The 22,739-nt window shown below is 38.7% G+C and overlaps 1 protein-coding gene across 3 annotated transcripts in view; it reads right to left on the bottom strand.

The window, feature by feature from the left end:
* PLEKHG2 (pleckstrin homology and RhoGEF domain containing G2) overlaps positions 1 to 22,739 on the bottom strand; it is a 1,701,404-nt gene that overhangs the window by 647,634 nt on the left and 1,031,031 nt on the right. For all 3 annotated transcript variants that reach the window (XM_044062076.1, XM_044062085.1, XM_044062066.1), the window contains exon 5: positions 7,231 to 7,297. In XM_044062076.1, the coding sequence (XP_043918011.1) occupies positions 7,231 to 7,297 (67 nt within the window). The remainder of the gene's footprint in view (positions 1 to 7,230; positions 7,298 to 22,739) is intronic.

Below are 22,739 nucleotides of genomic sequence, written 5' to 3' on the forward strand. Positions count from 1 at the left end.
TGTTGTTTGCTCAGAGAATGGTGAAAGGAGGTGTGGTCGGTGAATGTTTGCTACTGGTAAATAACATTAACTGTGTCTTTTTGGAGTTGAGGATTAGTTGTGATTTACTTAGATATGCTTCTATATCAATAAAAGCTTGGGCTACTACTTGGAGGTCTGGTAAGGTATCTGCTGAACTGATTAAAGTTGAATCGTCCACATACTAAACTACTTTAGCATGTGTTGTGGGTGAGGCTAGATCAATGGAGAAGATGGTGAAAAGAAGGTTTCCTAGTGTGGACCCTTGGGGAACTCCGACTGAGACAGGCAAAAGTGGTGATAGTTCAGATTTCCATCGTACTACTTGTTATCTGTCAGAAAGATAGCTTAGGAACCAGGAGAGGGAAGTCTTTGATAGGTTTAGTGAGGCAAGAGTACTCTGGAGTTTCTAATGGGAGATGGTGTCAAACACTTTCAACATGTCTAGGAAGATTGATGCTACTTGCTTGTTTGAATTTCTGAGTTGGCTGATGGTGTTAGAGAAATTAATTAGGGCTGTGGTGGTGCTGTGTTTCAATCTGAAACCGTACTGGGAGGGAGAGATAAGGTTGTGTGATAGCAGGTATTGTAGTAATTGAGTGTGGATGCATTTTTCCAGAATTGTGACACAGGGGGAAAGGATGGCTATGGGTCTATAATTGTTTAATTCTATTGATGTTCCTCCTTTATGTAGAGGGGTGATATAGGAAATTTTCCATAATTTTGGGACATATTGTTCTGCAATAGACATATTTACCAGAATAGAGATAGGCAGAGCTATGGCATCAGCTGATAGTTTGAGGTACTCACTGGGGAGTTGGTCAGCTGCTGAGAAAGAAGGTTTCAGTTTTTTCAGCACCATTCTTATGGTCTGAGTTGGGACAGGTTTGAGGTCAAAAGAGTTGTTGTTAGTTTCGACATTAGGTGGAAGAGATGGTGGGGTGGAATTGTTCCCTGTGACTAAGGAGAGGATGGTGTTTATAAAGTAGGTGTTGATTTGTGAGGCAATACTCACGCTTTGGTTATTGGTTGCTGGTTCTGGGGTTCTAGCTTTACCTGGGTGGAGGAGCGAGTTAATTGCTTGCCAGAACTTTGTGGAATTGTTTTCATATTTGTTTTGCAAAGATGTATAATATTTTTTTTTGTCTAGTTTGAGTTTTTTTTTTTGTTTGATTGCAGAGCTGCTGGTATGCTAGCAGAGTTTTATTGTCTTTTGTTTTTTGGTATTGATACCAGTTTTTTTCCCTTAGTTTTTGAGTTTTATTGTCTTTTGTTTTTTGGTATTGATACCAGTTTTTTTCCCTTAGTTTTTGAAGTCTAATGGTTTCGTCTGATATCCAGGACAATATCTTATTTTTAGCACAACATGTATGAGTTGGTGCTAAGCTACTTAGAATAGCTAGAAATGTGTCACTGAAGTATGTTATGGCCTGGTCAAGTTGGAGATGATGGAGTGGTGTCCAGTTGCATTTACTGAGCATGTCTAAAAATGCTTCATTGGAGAAGTTTTTGGTATTTTATACGACTTTGTAAATTATGGTTCTGGGTGGGTTGAGCTGATGATGGATTAAGTATTTAGATCTATGGTCACTTAAATTATTTGGAAGGCATCTGGAGAGATACTTGTGGGTGGTACTGTTAATAAGTGACCAGTCTAAGATAGATTCCCTTTTGCTATGTTTATCTATTCAAATGGGAAACTGGATTGTTTGGGAGAAACCATGTAGATTTATGAAGGTGGAGGGGTTATCACCAGTGCAAGTGTTCCAGTCTAAGTTGAAGTCACCTGTGATAATGGTTTCATGGATGTAGGCTGAGGCTGTCCAGGCTATGAGTTCCTCAATGTCAATGGGAGTATTGTTGGGAGGTATGTAAGTGGCTATTATGGTAATATTTTTCTTTGGGTTGATTCTGAACCGTGTTAATAGGTCTTCAAAGTTGTTATCATAAGGGTAGTTGATGAGTAGGTAGTCTATGCTTAGGTTATCTTTGTAGATGACTGCAACCCACCAACCTTCTTCCTGATCCTGTGTAACCTGCGTACACTATAACCTTGTTGGAAGTATGTCTGGGTCTCTTATATGGGGTTTTAGCCAAGTTTCTGTTGCTATAAGAATGTCTGGTGAGTATTGTACAATGACTGCATGAAAGTCTGTGATTTTGTTAACTAGGCTTCTATGGTTCATGCTAAGAATGAGAAGGTCTGTACTTTTAATGTGAGGAAGGAGTGGAATGGTAGCCATGATGGTATGTTGTGCAGTATGTGGCCTGGGATTGGGGTGTATATCAGCACTGTAGAGAATCTGTGATAATACACATGCATGTTTGTGTGACAGTTTGGAGAGTATGTAAACGTGTTTGCTGAAGTGGTTAGTGGTATTGCTGACATCTACATGTTTGAAGTGGAAGTAGGAAATAGGTGTGTGATTGTAGAGCTGCATACCTCTCAACCTGGAAACATCAAAAATCTGGACAAGGCCCATGAAAAATAGCTACAAATCTGTACGCTGATTAACATCTAATTTGCATACATAATTATGTAACCCCACCCACTCCAATGGAGTTGTGGGATACCAACTTTTGAACGCAAATTGAAGAACAGACAACCAAAACATGGCACCAGAGTCCCCTGCAGCCATTCCAGTGTCCCGTTACCTGGCTATTTTGCCCCATTTACCATAAACACTAATGTATGCATACTGCTTTACTTCTACAATGATTTGAATTTTATTTTTACATTTTACAGCACAACAATGCAGAAACACTAAAAGACATCATCTGGTAAACAAAGCAATACTGTCTCACAATGAAAATAGGCCTGACATTAAACTTTGCCCTTGAAACTCACATTCATTGAAACAGCATTGAAACCCACACCACATCCAAAGAAAATGCATCTGGCCAGTGGTGGATAAAGATTACCTTTGGGTTGTTTTCAAATCATTGGCCCCTTGCACACAAAACAAGAAACATACATGTGTTCTTTTCTTTATACACCTTCCTGACTTTATTAAATTATATTCCTTGTATAATACAACACATATGTTAGAGCGCATTTTAAATTTATTGTTTGAACATTTTACCAGTAATCTGTACTGAAGGCAATGAAACAAAACACATGAACCAATAATGACAAAACTGCCCAATTCAAAACTTTTCTATCAGAAAAGTCTGCTTTCACACCCACTCTAAATAGAATGACAGTAGTGTAAGCCATAGGCATCTTGCACAGCATCTCGCACTTATTTTCAATTTCATTTTTTTGGGGGGGAGGGGGACAAAAGGTCAAAAACCAGGGACACATTTTAAACATTGCTTGTATAATTTTGTAAAGTTGCTAGAATAAAATGTTGTGCTACCATCATGCATTTCACGGGCAGGTTTTGAACCCAGGACTCTATGCACTACATTCAGAACATACCACTATCCCACATCAGCAGCTGCTTGAAAAATAGGAAGACTGAGCCATCATTTAGTGAATTCATTTCTCACTTCTCAACATAGCTCTTTAACCTCAACACAAAAAACATGGACAAACAACAAAGCCAATAATGGGGGAATACAAATTCAGCTCTCACTCACCAACTTTTAGCACAAAAACAATAGGGGAATACAAATTGTGTGCTCACTTCTTATCATAGCTCTAAACTCTTAGCACAAAAAAATGATGTTCTTACTTATCAAAACACTCAGCTCTTAGTACAAAAAAAAAATCTGGACAAAGCTCAAAACATAACTTCCAACTGTTAGAGAAAAAAATGTTCTCACGTCTCATCATAGCTCTCAACTCACTCAGAAATGGTGGCGGCTAGGGATAGTAGGCTCTTTTTACCCTGTACTACAGGTACAGGGTTTGAGCCTGAATACCTCTAGCCACCAAGTGTATTATATGGGGGCATTTTCTCACACACACACACCTACAATTAAGTAGAGAATTGCTGCCAGGCTGCATACACCTTAAAAGCTCATAAGACACAGTGGTTTCAGCTTAACAGAATGCAAGCAAAGTCCATTTCTCTCACAAAGACCTTCAATTAGCTTAACAGATTTGCTGACAGTAAAATGCACACACCTTCAATTAAATAATTGCTGCCAGAGACTGCACAGATACCTTCAATGCACATTATAATACACAAAGGTTTCAGCTTAATAGATTTGTTGCCAGACTGCCATGCTTTTGAGAAGTACTGCCGTAAAGCAAAGTAAAACAGCTACAGAGTGACTCTGCCATTTCTCTCACACATACCTTCATTTCAGCACACACCGACTAAGTAAAGTGCTGTTAGACTGCACACACCTTCAATGATCATAAGACACGCAATGGATTAAACTTAGCAAAATGCAAGCAAAGTCCATTTCCCTCGCACATACCTTCAGTTAATTAGCTTAACAGATATGCTGCCAGTAAAACGCACACACACCTTCAACTAACTAAAGAATTGCTAGCACCTTCAATGCACGTAAGACACAAGAGTTTTCACTAGCTTAACAGATTTGCTGCCAGACTGCTGTTTCAGCTTTAGAGAAGGACTGCTGTTAGCTGAACAGAGAATGCATTTGCAGGCAAAGTAAAACAGATGCAGAGACTCTTTACCAGTTTCTCACACTCACACATAGCATTGCAAGCTGCAGTCAACTTCACACACACTTTCCTTACCTATCATTCTTGATTCCCCTGAACAAAACCAGAGCTGCTGCCGATAATCCGAGTGCCGTTCCCGCTTGCATTTCCATCCGTTAGAAGAGTGCTGTTCCCGCTAACATTTGTAGCCAGGCTATCCGGAAATGATGTGTGAGCTCTGAGCTCAATTCCGACTGGCTGGTAGCCCTGACGGAGCTGACATCATCGTGCACGTGATGACGTCAGCTCAGACAGTGCAAAAATCAAAAAATGAAAAAAAAAAACAAAGGGAAAAAATCAGAAATGAAGGGGTGCCACTCGGGAATTGTGGCACTCCTTCATTTGGACCCCAAAACTTGGTAAAAACCGAGTAAATCGGTATGGTTGGGAGGTATGTAGAGCTGGGAGGAGATGGCAAGGTAGGAGAGTGAGGAGTGGACGGTAGTAGTATAATATAGTGTGAGACTATGGACATGCTGTATATGCAGGTGAGTGTAGGATGTTAGATAGTATGTAGATATCAGTATGATATAGAGTGGGTATAGAGGTAAATACTCCCTAGCACAGTGCAGAATTCCTTTTTTAACACTTTTTTTCTGGTATTCACAAAATCCTTCCCTAAGTAAGAACAAACTCTGCTGCCTTAATTTTGCTAACGTATTCTTTGAGCCCAATGGTGCTAGAATTTTTTTGTGTAAATTGTATTATATAACAGGGCCCTTCTTTACCACTTCCATCAAGATATGTATGAATATTTTCCTCTGGAAAACAGCAATGAATAATGTATTCCATTCTAGTACTGTATTGTCGTTTACAGTATTGACAAGACTCTTTTCATTTTGGAATTTTCTACATCAGAATGAACTCTATGTAATACATACATTTTTAAAGCTTTGCTGCTTTTAATATTGAATGTTCCATTTCTTCTCGTATTTATATCCTACTGGGATCATTGCCTATTGCTACAATTTGTTTTCTTTCAGAAGGTCTACTGTCCTCTTCTTTCTCTTTACAACAGAAAAGGAAAGGCTCAGTTTTAATGGAAAAATAATAAGTTCCTCTATCGTGGAAGTACTTCTCTTTACCCACAGTTTACATTTGTTTCTGAATTTAAATTCATCACTTTTCTCTGCAGTCAAGAATCTATGTCATCATGTTTGATTTATTCTAGTGCTCCTTTTTTTCCTATGCCTTCTTTAACATCCTAAATCCAAATGTCGTCATGCCTCAATGCATACTGTTATAAGGCATTTTATGATTATGTCTACAATGTTAATGTGCACTCACATTAGTACCTCATTCAGTGTATGAATTTCCTTACCTCACTTCTTGACTTTGCACTGAATTGCCCTCCACTTCAGCCCTTCATTCCATGCCTGTGCTCCCAGATTCCAAGACATTTTGCAGCACTCCTTAAGGGATATGTTCCCACTTATACTCCTACCAAACTTCTCACTTCCATTTATTTAAATGGATGTAGTTTTAACCCATCTCCTCATCCAGTCCTTCTTTCATTATCTGTTTACCTTCCACACATTCGTGAAAGTTGTCTCCAGCATTAAATCCAAGATCTTCCCAGATGTAATCTTTGTTCTCTAAACCAGCCCTCAGTCTCTGCTAGAAATCTATCTTTCCTCTTTCCTTAATCAAATCTGTACCACAAGAGAGGCACACTGGAAAATGAACCTGCTTAATAGTAGAGAATTACCCTATATTCAGTAATATAGCAACAAGTTTTATTAGGGACTATCATTATTACCTTACAAGAAATGACAAAAAAGGGCATGCATAACAGTATGACCTACATAGTAATCAGAGAAACACTTATTAAATCCTGCATATGCTTTGTAAGCAAAACATTCCTCATAATAATGCACTTAAAAGATTTTTCAAGTGATTATTTCTAAAATTTGATATTATTGTTCTTTCATCTAATGTTTCAGGTATCAAATGATAGTTTGTACCAGGTTTCAAAACTGTTTAATTTAACTAATTCACAAAATCATTAAGAAACTGCAGACTCTGGTACAGACTATTGATTTTAAGTTGGAAAGCTAGCACTGAGGCCATCTACCGAAATAATCATCATAGTATACACGTGTATTCATTGTTTGACAAAAAATATGTTGTCAGTTTTAAACAATACACCTGTACTGAATGTATTTTTATAGTTTTGCCTTTGGAAAGGGCTAGGATCTTTGCAAACTGGATTGTTGATAGCTTTTTCTCATCAGAATTAAATAAGGTAAGCCCTTCTTCTGTTTCTAAATGTTTAAATGTATATTTTTACAAAAGCATTCTTAATAACTGAGCTATCTTGAATTAAACCTTTTACACTTACGTTTCAGAGCAGTATCTGTAGACAAAATGATGTAGTCGGAGTAAACTATTGTCCATAGGTATAGGTATAAATGCATTTTGGGAAAAGAGAAAACAGATATACTGGATGTCTAGATTTATCACTGATCAACTTAAATGGAATAAATCAGAGACTAAACAACTAAAGACATGGCTGCCAACGTCAAATAAATTAAAGAACAAATAAAAAATAACAAAACTTAGAAGTAAAATAAATTATTTTGCACACTTACTCTCTCAACGAAACACTCTGCAATGGCACTGGCATTCCGGCACCTTTCCAAGTCTTCTAGAAGTTCACTGCACAAAAACAATAGAGCATTATGGTATGAGTGTAATGAAATAAAGAAAGAGATACCTGTGGCAGAGAACAAAGTGATTCATCAGGTATAAACAAATGCTACCAATATACATCAAATTATATGAATGATCTGCCTACTGCCTATCCCCTACACTTAACAGCATTCCTCATGCCTGTCTCTTAAATTTCCCCCTGTGTTTTGGACTTCATAACTTCTTATGGAAGACTGCTCCATGCATTTATCACTCCATCCATGGAGTAAGATATTGTAATATCACCCTGGGGCACTCTTATTTTCACTTTAGCTTAACATTCTCTGATCTTTTGCAATTTCTCCTATAAAATGGTGAATGCTTTGACTTTTCTGAATCTGCTGGGTTACCTTTTAATTTGCATAATGTCTCTTTCTGTTCTTCCATGACATAGCACTTTCTAGTTCACAGAACCCCATTTGATGCTGTACTATCCTCCGTCGCCAGAACAACATCCTCCATAATAGCCCAAATCTTTGTCATTTCCAATGCTTCAAAGACAAGCTGCCCACAATCTAAACCTATCAGCCATCATGCTCTCTGTGTATCTCTCCACCCTCAGCAGCCTCCAGAGTACATTGCTCTCTTACTCCTGCCACATTCTATTTCCACTCAAGATCCCATTCCTTACATGGAAGAACAGCCAGACAGATCCTACACACTTCTCTTGATATTTGCAGGGAGTTCTTTTTTTTTTTCTCTTTGTCATGTTCAGATCTTTTTATCTTGTGGTAATTCCACAATGCCAAAGTCCATACACATCTTTGTTGTGCTTTCTGTGTCTGTTTTTTACAACTAATTTTCTTTTCAAAAAGGTGCAAACTGACTGGACAGATGAGTTAGCATATACACTGGAAATAGAACTTTAAACAAGTCTTTCATTGAACTGTGTTTATCTACGCTGCTAAGCAGAACATTGAAAGTATTTAAAAAAAGTTTTCCATACATTTCATTGAACTCAGTTTATCCATGCTGCTAAGTGAAGAATTGAAACATTAAATAAGAAAGTTCCTGATGCAAGTAGTTCCATAGTTTATCAAACTGAGATGTCTCATTATTTATTGACTTCAACATCAATGATTTGCCAAAACAAAACAAAAAACTGCTCTTATCAATAACAGAACTACAGTCTGACCAAAATATCAAGAGCTCCTTTGAGAAAAACCTAGCAAGTACTGCCAAGGATAACCATAAGGCCTTTTACAGCTATGTATGTAACCTAAAGGGTAGGACTGAAGCATGTGCAGAACTAGTGGTCAACGGTATCACGCACACTGACACCAGAGAGATAACGAACCTGCTAGCGGACAGGTTTGGTGAAAATTTCACTCCCTCATCCTCTCCTTACTTACAACAAAGCCTCTCCCAAACCCCCCCCCCACCTTACATATCTGAAAAACAGGTCCTCAAAGCCCTGTCCAAGGCAAAGAACATGGCCTGTATGGGACCAGATGACATTCCAGGCTGTCTTCTAAACAGGCTAAAACATGAACTAGCATCACCACTAAGTACCCTTTTCAATCACAGCCTAACCATAGGCTTTATTCCTGTGGAATGGAGAACAGCTACAGTTATTCCCCTCTACAAAGGTGGCCTAGCAACAGACTCAGCGAATCACAGACCCATAAGCCTGACCAGCCTCATCTGTAAGGTAATGAAACATATCATTATGGACCTCATAAATAAAGACATAGGTGACCTCCAAACCCTGGATCCTACCCAATTTGGCTTTGAGAAGGCAGATCTTGCCTGTTAAATCTGGTGGATTTATTTGAAAGTGTGACCAAGGCCATTGATGAGGGCAGATCTGTGCACACAACATACCTCAACTTGGCAAAACCTTCTGATACAATCCCACATTCAAGCATTACTGATAAACTTAGCAAACTGAATGTAAACCCCTTCATTGTAAGATGGGTTGCCAACTGGCTCACAAATCGAGCACATACTATAAAAGTGGGTGACTCCGTATCAACCAGCAGACCTGTTACCAGAAGGGTGCTACAGGGGTCAGTGTTAGGCCCCCTACTGTTTGGTATATACTTCTCAGAAGTTCAAGTCAAAACTAAAGGATTGTAGCTGACCAAGTTTGCAGATGACTGCAAACTAGGTGCAATCATTGAATTCACAAATGATGTCAGTATACTCCAGGATAGTCTCACACAGACCAATGACTGGTGTATTAGTCACGGTCTGAAACGGAATGCAAAGAAATGCATCATCATTCCCTTTAGCACAAACAATGTCCCTTCACAGTATCAAATCAACAACAATACGCTAAGTACCCATGAAAAGGTAAGGGACCTGTGATCACAGGTTGACCGCAACCTTAACTTCGACCACCATGTGTCTACCATTGTAAGGAAAGCTTTCCACATAACTCACTTGATTAGTAAAGGCATTGCCTTGACAGGAAAAGAAGTTATAACCCCCTTATACTCTGCATTTATCTGGCCCATAATTGAGTATAATGCCCCATTTGGTATACACCGTACTAAGCACCTACAGCAAGAGACCTCAGAGGTTTCTAACAAAGAAGATCAATGGGCTCCAGCATGTGCCTTACACAGACTGACTAAAATTCCTGCCACTATACTCTGTATCACATAGACTTCTTAGGGGAAACTTATGTCTGGCCTACAGAGCAACCCAAGACCCAAACCAAATGAACTTGCTGCATATCCATAAATCAAACGGGTCTAGGGCTACCCATTCCAGGGACTTAAATATGGCCTGCAACTTAAAAAGGACATGCTGGAGAGAAAGATTTATCTCCCATTGACTGCCACATCTTTGGAACAGGCTACCAATTCATGTGAAACAGAGCACCTCTATGACACTGTTCAAGAGGAACCTGGATGAGTGGATGAGGCACCGTAAATTCTTACTGGGGATAGTACCCACAACCCTCCTGGACATGGGCAGTCATCACTAAATGCAATCTTGGGTCTTGACTAGTGCCTCTATGGTATTACACTAGGTTGAAATGGCTAGGCTTAAAATGACCTCCGGGTTGCTAGCCAAGTAACCTCCTCTGATCCTATGACAGGTACAGTACTCAGCATATTCACTACACATCTTAGGTACTCTAGACTATCAGGATCTAGTGCCAGAGCAATAAAGTTCTTTTAGAAAATTACATTATTTAGAAAAGATCATTTTTTTTCTTAAATAATGTCATTGTGTTATAGCAAAAAATGTATGTCTTTTTTTTAGGTAATGCAGGACTTATCCATGATTGGCTTTATTTACTCACTCAGGCTTCACCCTTATCATCAAAGAACTTGCCAGCTGTAGGTGAATCCCATGTTACTCACACCCAGTAGTAGATTATTGCTAAAACAGACTAGTGTTTTACCTCAGATAAATAAGATACCTCAGATACATAAGTAAGTAAAGTAAATAAATACATTTTACTACTAATTTCCTTGCAGCATGGATTTAGGTTCATAGGTTAGTACTAAGCTAACTGCCCTTGTGAGTTATTTTAAGCCTAGCTAATTATCTGTTGTAAGACTCAAACCCTGCACCTTGTGTTTGTAAGGCAAACACCGTAATCATTAGGCCACCCTCCCCTAAATAAGTGGATAAACTGTTCTTACATGGTTAGTCTACTATATTTAGATGTCTGTACTTAAACTGTGTACCAATATATTACACTTTAAAATCTCTTTCCTGTCCTTTCTCTGTTATGTCAGTGTTGCTACGTGGTGCAGTACCTACATTTTTTTCTGTTTGCTTATCAGCATACTGGATGTATATAGATTGATTGAAAATGTTAATAAGTATGCTCATGATCTGTTGATGGAAGGTGCCATTAATAAGGAATTATTTGATTATTTTTTGGTTGAGTACCCACTTACACCTACTATATATGGGCTCCCCTAGGTGCATAAGAATTTGATTAACCCACCCATTTCACAAATTGTTTCTGGTAAGGGATGGGTAACAGAGCCCCTATCTGTATATGTTGAGAAACAGCTTTGTCCCATTGTTAACAGAGTAGAGGCCATACTTAGGGACATGAAACATTTTCTTAGAAGGTTAGCTGAATGGTCAGATACCAACACTGTTGAAGAATATACACTAGTGACCATGGATGTTGTTTCTCTGTTTACTATAATTCAAATGAAATAGACATAGACTATGTAAGGCAGTTTTTGAGTGAGCACTCTGAAGGAGTCCAGGGAAGTAAATATTCTGGGAAGAAATAGCCAGGGAATTGTTATGGCTAGGCTTGTATAGGCCCTAGGGCCGATAGCCTAGTACCAACCTATGAACCTATGAATCTATGAATATACAACAGGACAGATTTATTTGAGATGCTTCTTACTTGAAGTGGTTCTGGCTAACAATGTCTTTTCTTTTGCTAATAAGTATTATGTTCAGAATGTTGGTGTTGCTATGGGCACCATATGCACCAACAGTTACGCAAACATGGTGCTTGCATACTGGGAAACAGTTTATGTTTTTGGTATCTGCAACTCATTTCTTGGTTCCATTCTACACTTTGGTCGCTTTGTGGAGGACATCCTTTTTGTATGGTCTGGGTCAATAGGCAAAATTAATGCATTTATTAATTATTTGCAAGAGACAACTGATTTTCTGAGATTTACTTTTGATTACTCAGTCTCTATGATAGATCTCTTAGACATCCGACATCATCTAAGGTTAATAATATGTTACATGTTCATAGTATGCATTCTAAGAAATGAAAAAAAAAAGAATGTTATGAAAGGTCAATTTTTTTGAAATGCAAGGTTACATGCGAAGGATAGTGATATGTATGGTCCCTTTGATATTTTGGCAAATGAGCTTCGACAGAGAGGTTTTCTGACTCTGACATTCTACAAGTACAGACTGATGTAGTATCATTTAGACAGACTAGAGCAAGACCGATATACACAATGAGAGCTGTAGATAGTGCATTGGATAAGAGATATTGTGATAGTCAACTCAGAATGGGTTTCACATATTCAGGTAATAACAGTTCTATCTGTAGTATCATTAGCAAACATTGGTAGGTCTTGTTGTCAGATACCAAGTATAGAGAAGTACTCGACAGAGTACCTCGTTTTACTTTTAAGAATGTCCCATCCTTAAAAAAGAAGCTTTGTTATAAATCATTGAGTTCTGATGGAAAAAGTAGGAATGCAACACCTACAAATTTAGGTATGTATCCATGTAGAGCATGCAATATTTCTAAATATATTAAGATCGATAGTTAGTTTATGCATTCTTTTAGTGGATGACTATTTGAATTTAAACTTTATGCTGATTGCAATATGAAGAATTTGGTGTATTTGATTGTTTGTGTAATATGCAACTGTTATTATGTTGGCAAGACCAACAGGTGTTTGAGGGATCACATAAAAGAATATATATATATATATGCTATCAAAAAGTAGACACTAGAAATAGATTGGCAAAACATATAGTGGGTGAAGGAACCATGTATGGTTTTAAATTTATGGCTATTGAAAGATGTTGCACTGCAGTCAGAGGGGAAGACATTAAGACTCGAATGGAATGTTTAGAGATTAAATGGATTTTTATATTAGCATCCATCAAGGGTAATGAACATGTACCTTTAAGACTGGCTTTGAGATCAAGAGGTCTGAAGCAGACGGGTAAATTTCCCGATCCCAACTGTGCTGCGATCTCCATTCAAAAGCTTTGGGTTTTCAGAAATTTGATCATATTGTCTCGACGCTATAAATTTTGAGTTTCTGAAAACTTGATCAGCTGATAGGGATCTGAATATAACATATTTATTCTCTTTGTGAAGGTCCCTAATTACAGATTAAACAGCTCTGAAGGCTCTTCATATTGTATCATTATCACTGTCATTCGGTACTGTAGGTTAGCATATGTAATTCATAGGTGACAATACTTACCAATCAAACATCACTTTACAGTTGGCTGTCATAGTGTCATAAAGATTTACTCTGAGGATGCCCTATGTAAGAAAGGGAGAAAGCACTTAGTACCTGTTTATTGATCGTTGGTCTGTTGCCGTTTCATTAAAGGCTTTGTGTGTAGTCTATCCTGGGTCAGTTTTTATTACTGAAATGTCCTTTTCCCTGAGGAACAGTGACTTGTAATGGCTTATCAAATGTTAGGAGTTCACAAAGCACAGTCATCCAAACATGGAGGCAGATGTCAACCACAGAAAGTCATATTTTACATAGTTGTGCAAGCCCTACTTCAGGTACTATTTTTTTGTTTTTTTTTTTGCTCAAAACAAGACTCTCTTTTTAGGAGGTTTTGGCCACCATGTATTGTAGTATCTACACGTTAGCTATTGAGTATTTTTAAAGATAAGGCATACTTAGCAATTAATATAACACAATATAAACAAACTATACTGCAGTATGTGCAAGTCATACTAATATCACCTATAAGGCATAATATTTTATCTGTCTGCGTATTCCTAGTTAAAACAGTCATTTCAAATAAGTTTTGAATTTAGTAATGCTAGTAAAACAGGAATAATTTCTTAAATGTCATGATTACTAATATTTAATGCATTGTTCAGATGCTTTTATACTTGGGCTACAGCAACTGTCCAATCTTCTTATGGCTTTTTCCAGTTAGTGGTCACCACAGTGGATCACCTGTCTGCTCATGATTGGCAGTGGAGTTTTATGGTGTTGAGTTGCCAGCCCAGTGCCCAACCTTCTATGGAAGGCAGACACTCACACCTAGGGCCAAATTGGAGTGTCCAATCCACCTACAGCATGTCTTTTGGAGGAAACCGGAGCACCCAGAGAAAACCCACATGACCACAGAGAGAACATGCAGACTCTGCACAGAAGGCACCCCAGCTGAGGATCAAACCGGAGAACCTCTGGCTGTGAGGTAACAATGCTAACCACTGCACTACCGTGGCTGCCCCTACAGCAGCTGTCCAATAATATTATCAAATGTGACAGGAGTGGACTTTTTGTCATAATATCAGCTCAGAAACTAATGGCCCGCCATCCCAAACTTTTTCAATGATCCAGGTTTGGGAATGAGCATAGTCTTATGGTAGAAATTTGTTGAAAAGGGAAGGAAAAATAAAGCTTTTTTGGCCAGTTGGGATTTCTCACAGGGAGGAAACATTGGTCTTTTACTTTGTCTCCACTTTGGTACTATAGCTATGACCATAGAAAATCCAAGATCACTGACTGCAAATGGGGAGTAACAGTGGAAAGTGCACCCCCAAGCTGAATGTGAATGTGTCACATGAAATGATTTAGGATAGAAAGGGGGCTCCTCAGTAGAGTGGCAGTGTCCTTATAAGTTCACAGTAGAATGGCAATGTCCTTATAAGTTCACAGTACAATGGCAGTGTCATTTATAAGTTCACAGTACAATGGCAGTGTCATTATATGTTCACAATAGAATGGCAATGTCCTTATAAGTTCACAGTACAATGGCAGTGTCATTATAAGTTCAAAGTAGAATGCAGTGTCCTTATCAGTTCACAGTAGAATGGCAGTGTCCTTATATGTTCACAGTCGAATGGCAGTGTCATTATAAGTTCACAGTAGAATGACAGTGTCCTTATAAGTTCAGAGTAGAATGGAAATGTCCTTATAAGTTCACAGTAGAATGGCAGTGTCCTTATAAGTTCACAGTAGAATGGCAGTGTCCTTATAAGTTCACAGTACAATGGCAGTGTCATTATAAGTTCACAGTAGAATGGCAGTGTCATTATAAGTTCACAGTACAATGCCAGTGTCCTTATAAGTTACAGTACAGTGGCAGTGTCTTTATAAGTTCACAGTACAGTGGCAGTGTCATTATAAGTTCACAGAAGAATGGCAGTGTCATTATAAGTTCACAGTAGAATGGCAGTGTCCTACTAAGTTCACAGCACAGTGGCAGTGTCCTTATAAGTTCACAATAGAATAGCAGTGTCCTTATAAGTTCACAGTAGAATGGCAATGTCATTATAACTTCACAGTAAAATGGCAATGTCCTTATAAGTTCACAGTACAATGGCAGTGTCATTATAAGTTCACAGTAGAATAGCAGTGTCCTTATAAGTTCACAGTAGAATGGCAATGTCATTATAACTTCACAGTAGAATGTGAGTGTCATTATAAGTTCATAGTTGAAATGCAGTGTCCTTATAAGTTCAGAGTAGAATGGAAATGTCCTTATATGTTCACAGTAGAATGGCAGTATCCTTATAAGTTCACAGTGGAATGGCAGTGTCCTTATAAGTTCACAATAGAATAGCAGTGTCCTTATAAGTTCACAGTAGAATGGCAATGTCATTATAACTTCACAGTAAAATGGCAATGTCCTTATATGTTCACAGGACAATGGCAGTGTCATTATAAGTAAACCGTAGAATGGCAGTGTCCTTATAAGTTCACAGTACAATGGCAGTGTCATTATAAGTTCACGGTAGAATGGCAATGTCCATATAAGTTCACAGTAGTATGTCAATGTCATTATAAGTTCACAGTAGAATGGCAGTGTCCTTATAAGTTCACAATACAATGGCAGTGTCCTTATAAGTTCACAGCAGAATGGCAATGGCATTATAAGTTCACAGTAGAATGGCAGTATCCTTATAAGTTCACAGTAGAATGAGTGTCATTATAAGTTCACAGTGGAATGGCAGTGTTCTTATAAGTTCACAGTAGAATAGCTGTGTCCTTATAAGTTCACAGTAGAATGGCAATGTCATTATAACTTCACATTAGAATGGCAATGTCCTTATAAGTTCACAGTACAATGGCAGTGTCATTATAAGTTCACAGTAGAATGACAGTGTCATTATAAGTTCACAGTAGAATGGCAGTGTCATTATAAGTTCACAGTAGAATGGCAATGTCCATATAAGTTCACAGTAGTATGGCAATGTCAATATAAGTTCACAGTAGAATGGCAGTGTCCTTATAAGTTCACAATACAATGGCAGTGTCCTTATAAGTTCACAGTAGAATGGCAATGTCATTATAAGTTCACAGTAGAATGGCAGTATCCTTATACATTCACAGTAGAATGGGTGTCATTATAAGTTCACAGTGGAATGGCAGTATCCTTATAAGTTCACAGTAGAATAGCTGTGTCCTGATAAGTTCACAGTAGAATGGCAATGTCATTATAACTTCACAGTAGAATGGCTATGTCCTTATAAGTTCACAGTACAATGGCAGTGTCATTATAAGTTCTCAGTAGAATGGCAGTGTCATTATAAGTTCACAGTAGAATGGCAGTGTCCTTATAAGTTCTCAGTAGAATGGCAGTGTCATTATAAGTTCACAGTACAATGCCAGTTTCCTTATAAGTTCACAGTACAGTGGCAGTGTCCTTATAAGTTCACAGTACAGTGGCAGTGTCATTATAAGTTCACAGAAGAATGGCAGTGTCATTATAAGTTCACAGTAGATAGGCAGTGTCCTTATAAGTTCACAGTACAATGGCAGTGTCCTTATAAGTTCACAATAAAATGGCAATGTCATTATAAGTTCACAGTAGAATGGCAGTATACTTATAAGTTCACAGTAGAATGGCAGTGTCATTATAAGTTCACAGTGGAATGGCAGTGTCCTTATAAGTTCCCAGTAGAATGGCAGTGTCCTTATAAATTCACAGTAGAATGGCAATGTCATTATAACTTCACAGTAGAATGGCAATGCCCTTGTAAGTTCACAGTACAATGACAGCATCATTATAAGTTCTCAGTAGAATGGCAGTGTCCTTATAAGTTCACAGTAGAATGGCAGTGTCCTTATATGTTCACAGTAGAATGGCAGTGTCATTATAAGTTCACAGTAGAATTGCAGTGTCCTTATAAATTCACAGTAGAATGGCAGTGTCCTTATAAGTTCACAGTACAATGGCAGTGTCATTATAAGTTCACAGTAGAATGGCAATGCCCTAATAAGTTCACAGTAGTATGGCAATGTCATTATAAGTTCACAGTAGAATGCCAGTGTCATTATAAGTTAGCAGTAGAATGGCCGTGTCCTTATAAGTTCACAGTAGAATGGCAGTGTCATTATAAGTTCGCAGTAGAATGGCAATGTCATTTTAAGTTCACAGTAGAATGGCAGTATCCTTATAAGTTCACAGTAGAATGGCAGTGTCATTATAAGTTCACAGTCGAATGGCAGTGTCATTATAAGTTTACAGTAGAATGGGAATGTCCTTATAAGTTCACAGTAGAATGGCAGTGTGATTATAAGTTCACAGTCGAATGGCAGTGTCCTTATAAGTTCACAGTAGAATGACTGTGTCATTATAAGTTCACAGTAGAATGGCAGTGTCATTATAAGTTCAGAGTAGAATGACTGTGTCCTTATAAGTTCACAGTAGAATGACTGTGTCCTTATAAGTTCACAGTAGAATGGCAGTGTCATTATAAGCTCACAGTAGAATGGTAATGTCCTTATAAGTTCACAGTAGAATGCAGTGTCATTATAATTTCACAATGACCAGAGAAAGGCCTGTAGAAGTAGAGTTCAAAACCTGAGGGCTCCCAAAATAGCATCAAGAGAAGGTTGAGGATGTCAGTAAATCTATCATAGAAGGTATTATGCCTCCCCCCCCACAAAATATTTTAAAAACAAATTTAAAACATTTAATTTGTTATGCAGCTTGAAGTGAATGTTTGTACACATCAGCTATTCCTTGTGCTGGACATACGGCCACTGATGATTAATGGTATCTCTGGTCATCATACTCACTGTAATGGAAAGCGGTCATTGTTACGAATGTTCTCTTTTCTTTGAGCTTGTGCAATCTTAAAGGTACTACATTTAGAGACCGGGAGTATGAACAAGCTCCCTTCAGTAGGAGATGTAGAGGTGAACTTCACTAAAGAAAAAGTATGTTTTTAAACAGTGCAGTCTTTTTGCAGCCAATATAATGCATTTGTGACATTAGCTAATTTTGGAGGCTTGGATTTCTTTTTGTTACTGATATATGACAAATTACCTCAGTTTGTCTTGTCAGACTGTGTTAATAGTAGGTATAATGTTAGAGTGTAATTGTTTGTCACCGATTAGGTGGTTGGTGTGGACTGGAGTGGAAGTGAGAAGTTGACAGCTTTGGCCAGTACTATGGGAATGTCCATAATGGGAATTATACCTGTTGGGAATATGGTTACTGAGATATGCGGGTGAATATAAGCAAGCCAGGAGAGAGAGCATTTTACCAGTATAGGAGGTGGATACGTTTTAAAATGGGTGTTATACAACTGGGATGAGATGGGGGGAGGTTAGACTGTCCTTTGTTGTAGGAGAGTAGTTGAAGGTTAGGGATTGCAGGGTAGGGGATGGTTTGGGGAGATGAGGAGATGGTAGTGTTACTAATGCTGTTTATTCTTTCAGCATGGCAAGGTTTCAGGCAGAGTACAGATTTGAGTACAGATCAGAAATCACGGTGAAAGCCAATACTTTCTTCATGGAGGTGGTTGGACTACTCCAACCAGCAGATAAAACCACCACAGAACCCAAAGCTGTAGGTAGAAGAAATCAGAAGTCACCAGACAAACAGCTTGTTTAGGAAATAGCTAAGAAGGGGAGAAACAGAACCCAAATGAAGGATCTGGGGGACCAGCAAAGTCCTATTGGTGGAGCCCCAGCTATTGACAAGTAACTCTCTTTCTTGATTAAGAAGGTGAGGCATGTCAGAATGTAGTGGCTGATGAGTACCTGTTAGAGTTTTGTCAGGATATGAGTGAGGAAGGCAGGATTAGGCTTTTGGAGTTACAAAGGTCAGATGCCCAGGGTCAGGAGTTGAGTAATCAGCTTGTTGCAGTGAAGAGGAGCTAAAACAGAGTCTGGCATCCCAGTGACATCCAGGGGGCTAGGGCTCACATAATGGATGGTAGGGGGGACTATTCAGCATCTGGAAGTTGGTGGAATTGGGCCAGGAGAGGTTACCTGTGGGAAGCAAGGCACTCAAGTCTTTCTGACAGCTGGGACATGCATTTTTGCAATATGCCATATTTCCCTGTAGCTGGAGGAAAAAAATGTAAGGGCGAATTCATGTATTTGTTTGACATACTAGAAGCAGATGGGGCACAAGTGATTGCAGAGAGGGAGTTCCTGGAGGTGAAGGATTTGACACTGGCATTAGTAGCCTTGAGGAGGAAGATGCCATTAGGTTCAGGGCCAGAACTTGGGATAATTGGATTTTAGGCATTGTACATCTGATGGCAATAATTTTAGAGAAAGATACTTTACATGGGCTGCTTTTACTGGCATATTTTTTTAACAATCAGGGAGATGCAAGTTGTTAAGGGGTGGTAATACCTGGCTGTGGTAGGCCCAGTGTTTTAGCAAATTGAAAGCAGTGAATAAGTTCCTGCGATGGGAGAAAAGATATGCTGATACTTAGCTTGGCACAATGTTGGATAGGGTTGGAGGGCAGGTTGGGGAAAATGGGTACAGGAGTAGAGTGTGCTGGTCTTTAATGTAGGGAGATGTTTATGGGGTTCCTGTAAATTTACTATTGCATGCTCTCAGTGTGGAGGTCCACTCAGAGCAGTGCAAGGACAGCAAAAGTAGCAAAAGGAGGGTTCAGATGTTCAGGTTCAGGAGTTTCTTGCCCTTTTGAGGAGTGGTAGACGACCTATACCACTCTTCCATTAGTGGAAGGGTATTGCAATTGCTCTTGTAGGACCACCTAGATAACACAGCAGCTCTGTGGATTAATGCAAGGATTTTTATTAGACTTTTCCATTAGGACAAGGGTGGGGGGGGCAGTAGAAAATTTTGTCAGAATTTGAAATGCATGGGAGGGATGCAGGACTTAGCATAGGCATGGAGAGACAAGGAGGTGAAGGTTGGAAGGGTATTAGGCATGTTTGATGTTCCACTTCTTCCTGTTTTCTTGGATCTCCACTATGGGTTTGGTCACTAAGAAGAGAACTGGTGAATTTTGTCTCATTCACTATCTTTCTTTCTCTCTCAGAAGGAAGCTGCATGAATGACAAATGACACATAGATAAGATGTGAAGGTGCAGTTTACATTTGTGGATTATGCAGTCAGGCTTATTCAAAGTTTGGTTAGCCAAATCGGATATTGAAGCTGCATTGTGTCTCCCACTCATCCAGGAATAAGACTGGCCATGATTACGTATGTGTTTGAAGGATAAATTTTATTTTGACAGGGCAATGCCATTGCATTTTGCAGTGGAATGTGCTACTTTTGAAAAGATTAGCTTGATCTTGCATGGCATCTAGTTGACATAGGCCTCTTGTCAGAGGCAGTCCATTACCTAGATACTTTTCTGCTGGTTAAGGTGGGGTTGGAAGCTCTGGGAGAAGATATGCATTACTTTGGTGAGGTATGTTGAGATTTTGGGGTGCCATTAACTTCATGAGAAGCCTGAAAATTTAAACTTTTAGGTTTAGAAGTGGATGTGAACTACTGATTGTTCCACTTGCTAGTAGACAACTTAGACAAGCTACATGAAAAAAATCATCTTGTTAAGGAGGAAATAAGGTTAGGATTAGAGAAGTCATAGAATTACTAGGCATGCTAAACTTTGATTGCAGGGCCAGTAGGGCCTGATAAATTCTTCTATAGATCATTGGCCAACTTGTTGAGGTGAATGAGTTGGAAGAACCAATGAATAAGAGAAGCAGTCTTGACAAACAGGATATTTCCCTTTGAGTGGGCTTTCTGTGCTGACATACTGGAATTTCCTTTTGGCAAGAAGAATGGGATTAATCTGATTATTTACAGATTTATACCAGTGTAGATGGGGACTAGGCATGGCAGTTTATTTTCAAGGGATACATAAATGGAAAACAGATGTTACAGTTTTAGAGTTAATACAAAAACAAGCAGCATCTCTGCTGTGGTAGGATGGTTTGAAGATTGGGAAGGTGGTTTTTCACTCCAGCTATTGGGTGTTTTTTTTAAATAATGATAAAGACGATTAATAGGTTTGAATTGGAGCAGGTAGTACTGTGTTTGTGTCATAGAGATGGAGGATTAACTTTACCTTTTCTGATAAACATGTTCCAGGTGCACTGAATGCAGTAGCTCATAGTTTGTGTAGCTTCCAGTAATGCAGTTTCTGTGCGTTGATGCCAGAGGCAGACAAGCAACAAGTGTCAGTACCTCAGAATTTATTTATGGAACATTGGCAGGCAGTAGTGGGTTAGTTAGTGCAGTAGTCTTGGGCTAGGGTAGCGAGAAGGGCATATAACTGCAGTTGCTACTTTTACATCCTTTGGGGAGCAGTTGCCTAGGCAGGATCAATCTTGGTTGGTTAGGTAGTTTGTGGAATACCCAGTTTATAGATAGGAGCAAGGCAGTGCAGTGAGGACAGTAAAGGTACACCTGGCTGCACTCAGTACAGCTGTGAGGTTTGTTCATTTGAAGGATGTTGCTAAGCATTAGGACAATGTGAGAATATTGGTTGGGAAAGATTAAAGGGTTTAGATTCTGACAGGAGGCTTCCATTAAGTAAACAATTGTTACAAGGTTTACATTAGCTGTCATCGGGTTATATATTGTATGTCTTGTGGGCGATGTTAGCTGTTTTTATGTATGAGGGGCATTTTGGGTAAGTGAGTTGTTAGACAGTTTGCAATGGAGTGATTTCTGCATTACAGAGTTGATGATTTTGATTTGGTTATGAAGATCTAAGAGTGATTAAAGAAGGTAGTATCATAAGACTGCTAGAGCAGCTCTGTCATTAGAGTTTGGTGTTTAAGATCATTGGACTTTGCCAACTGGTCCAGTATGGAACAGATGTGACAGTATTCACTTGAACAACATTGGTTCGGATTTATTCAATGTCCATATTTCATTGTTGAAAGAATTAGTGGAAAAAGTTAAGGTTTGATGTGTCATGGTGTCTATTTAGGAGTTGTTTATGGAGGAAAGGGGAACAGCCTGCCATTGAGGCAGTCTGGTGGACAATGTTACAAGGTTTTGTTTCCACAGGTATCCCCTTTTCTCCCTTTACTTCTTTTAAGCTGTTGGCATAATTTAAGGTGAGCACTGGTTATGCTGTTTTGAGTTTGCTTTTGGTTAGTTTATAGTGAGAGGCATGAAATGCTTATGGAACATAACTGTTTTCAGGTGAACAATTTACAAAATATTTGTTTTCAGGTGTGCAATGTGTTTTTAACTGTTTTTTATGTTCCAGTGTTCAGTTTTGTTATGTTTTGTTTACATGCGGTTATTTAAATGGTATTTACATTTATCAGTAAAATGTTTTGCACTGGCTTCATTTGGAGTGTTTCTTTGTGTTTGGGAAGGGGTATGTAGATAGTTTTATATCACTCTCGAAGCTAGATCCATGGCTAGCTTATAAGTGAAGGAGAAAAATACACATACAGCTTTATTTTTATGTGTAATGTTCTGCTCTATTCATGATATAGCTTTCTCCAATCAGGCAGGACATGAAGCATACAATTTTCTTTTAGTTCGGCTT

This window comes from Protopterus annectens, chromosome 1.part0 (genome assembly GCF_019279795.1).
Source record: "Protopterus annectens isolate FY-2018-M chromosome 1.part0, PAN1.0, whole genome shotgun sequence".
Classification (NCBI taxonomy): domain Eukaryota; kingdom Metazoa; phylum Chordata; order Ceratodontiformes; family Protopteridae; genus Protopterus; species Protopterus annectens.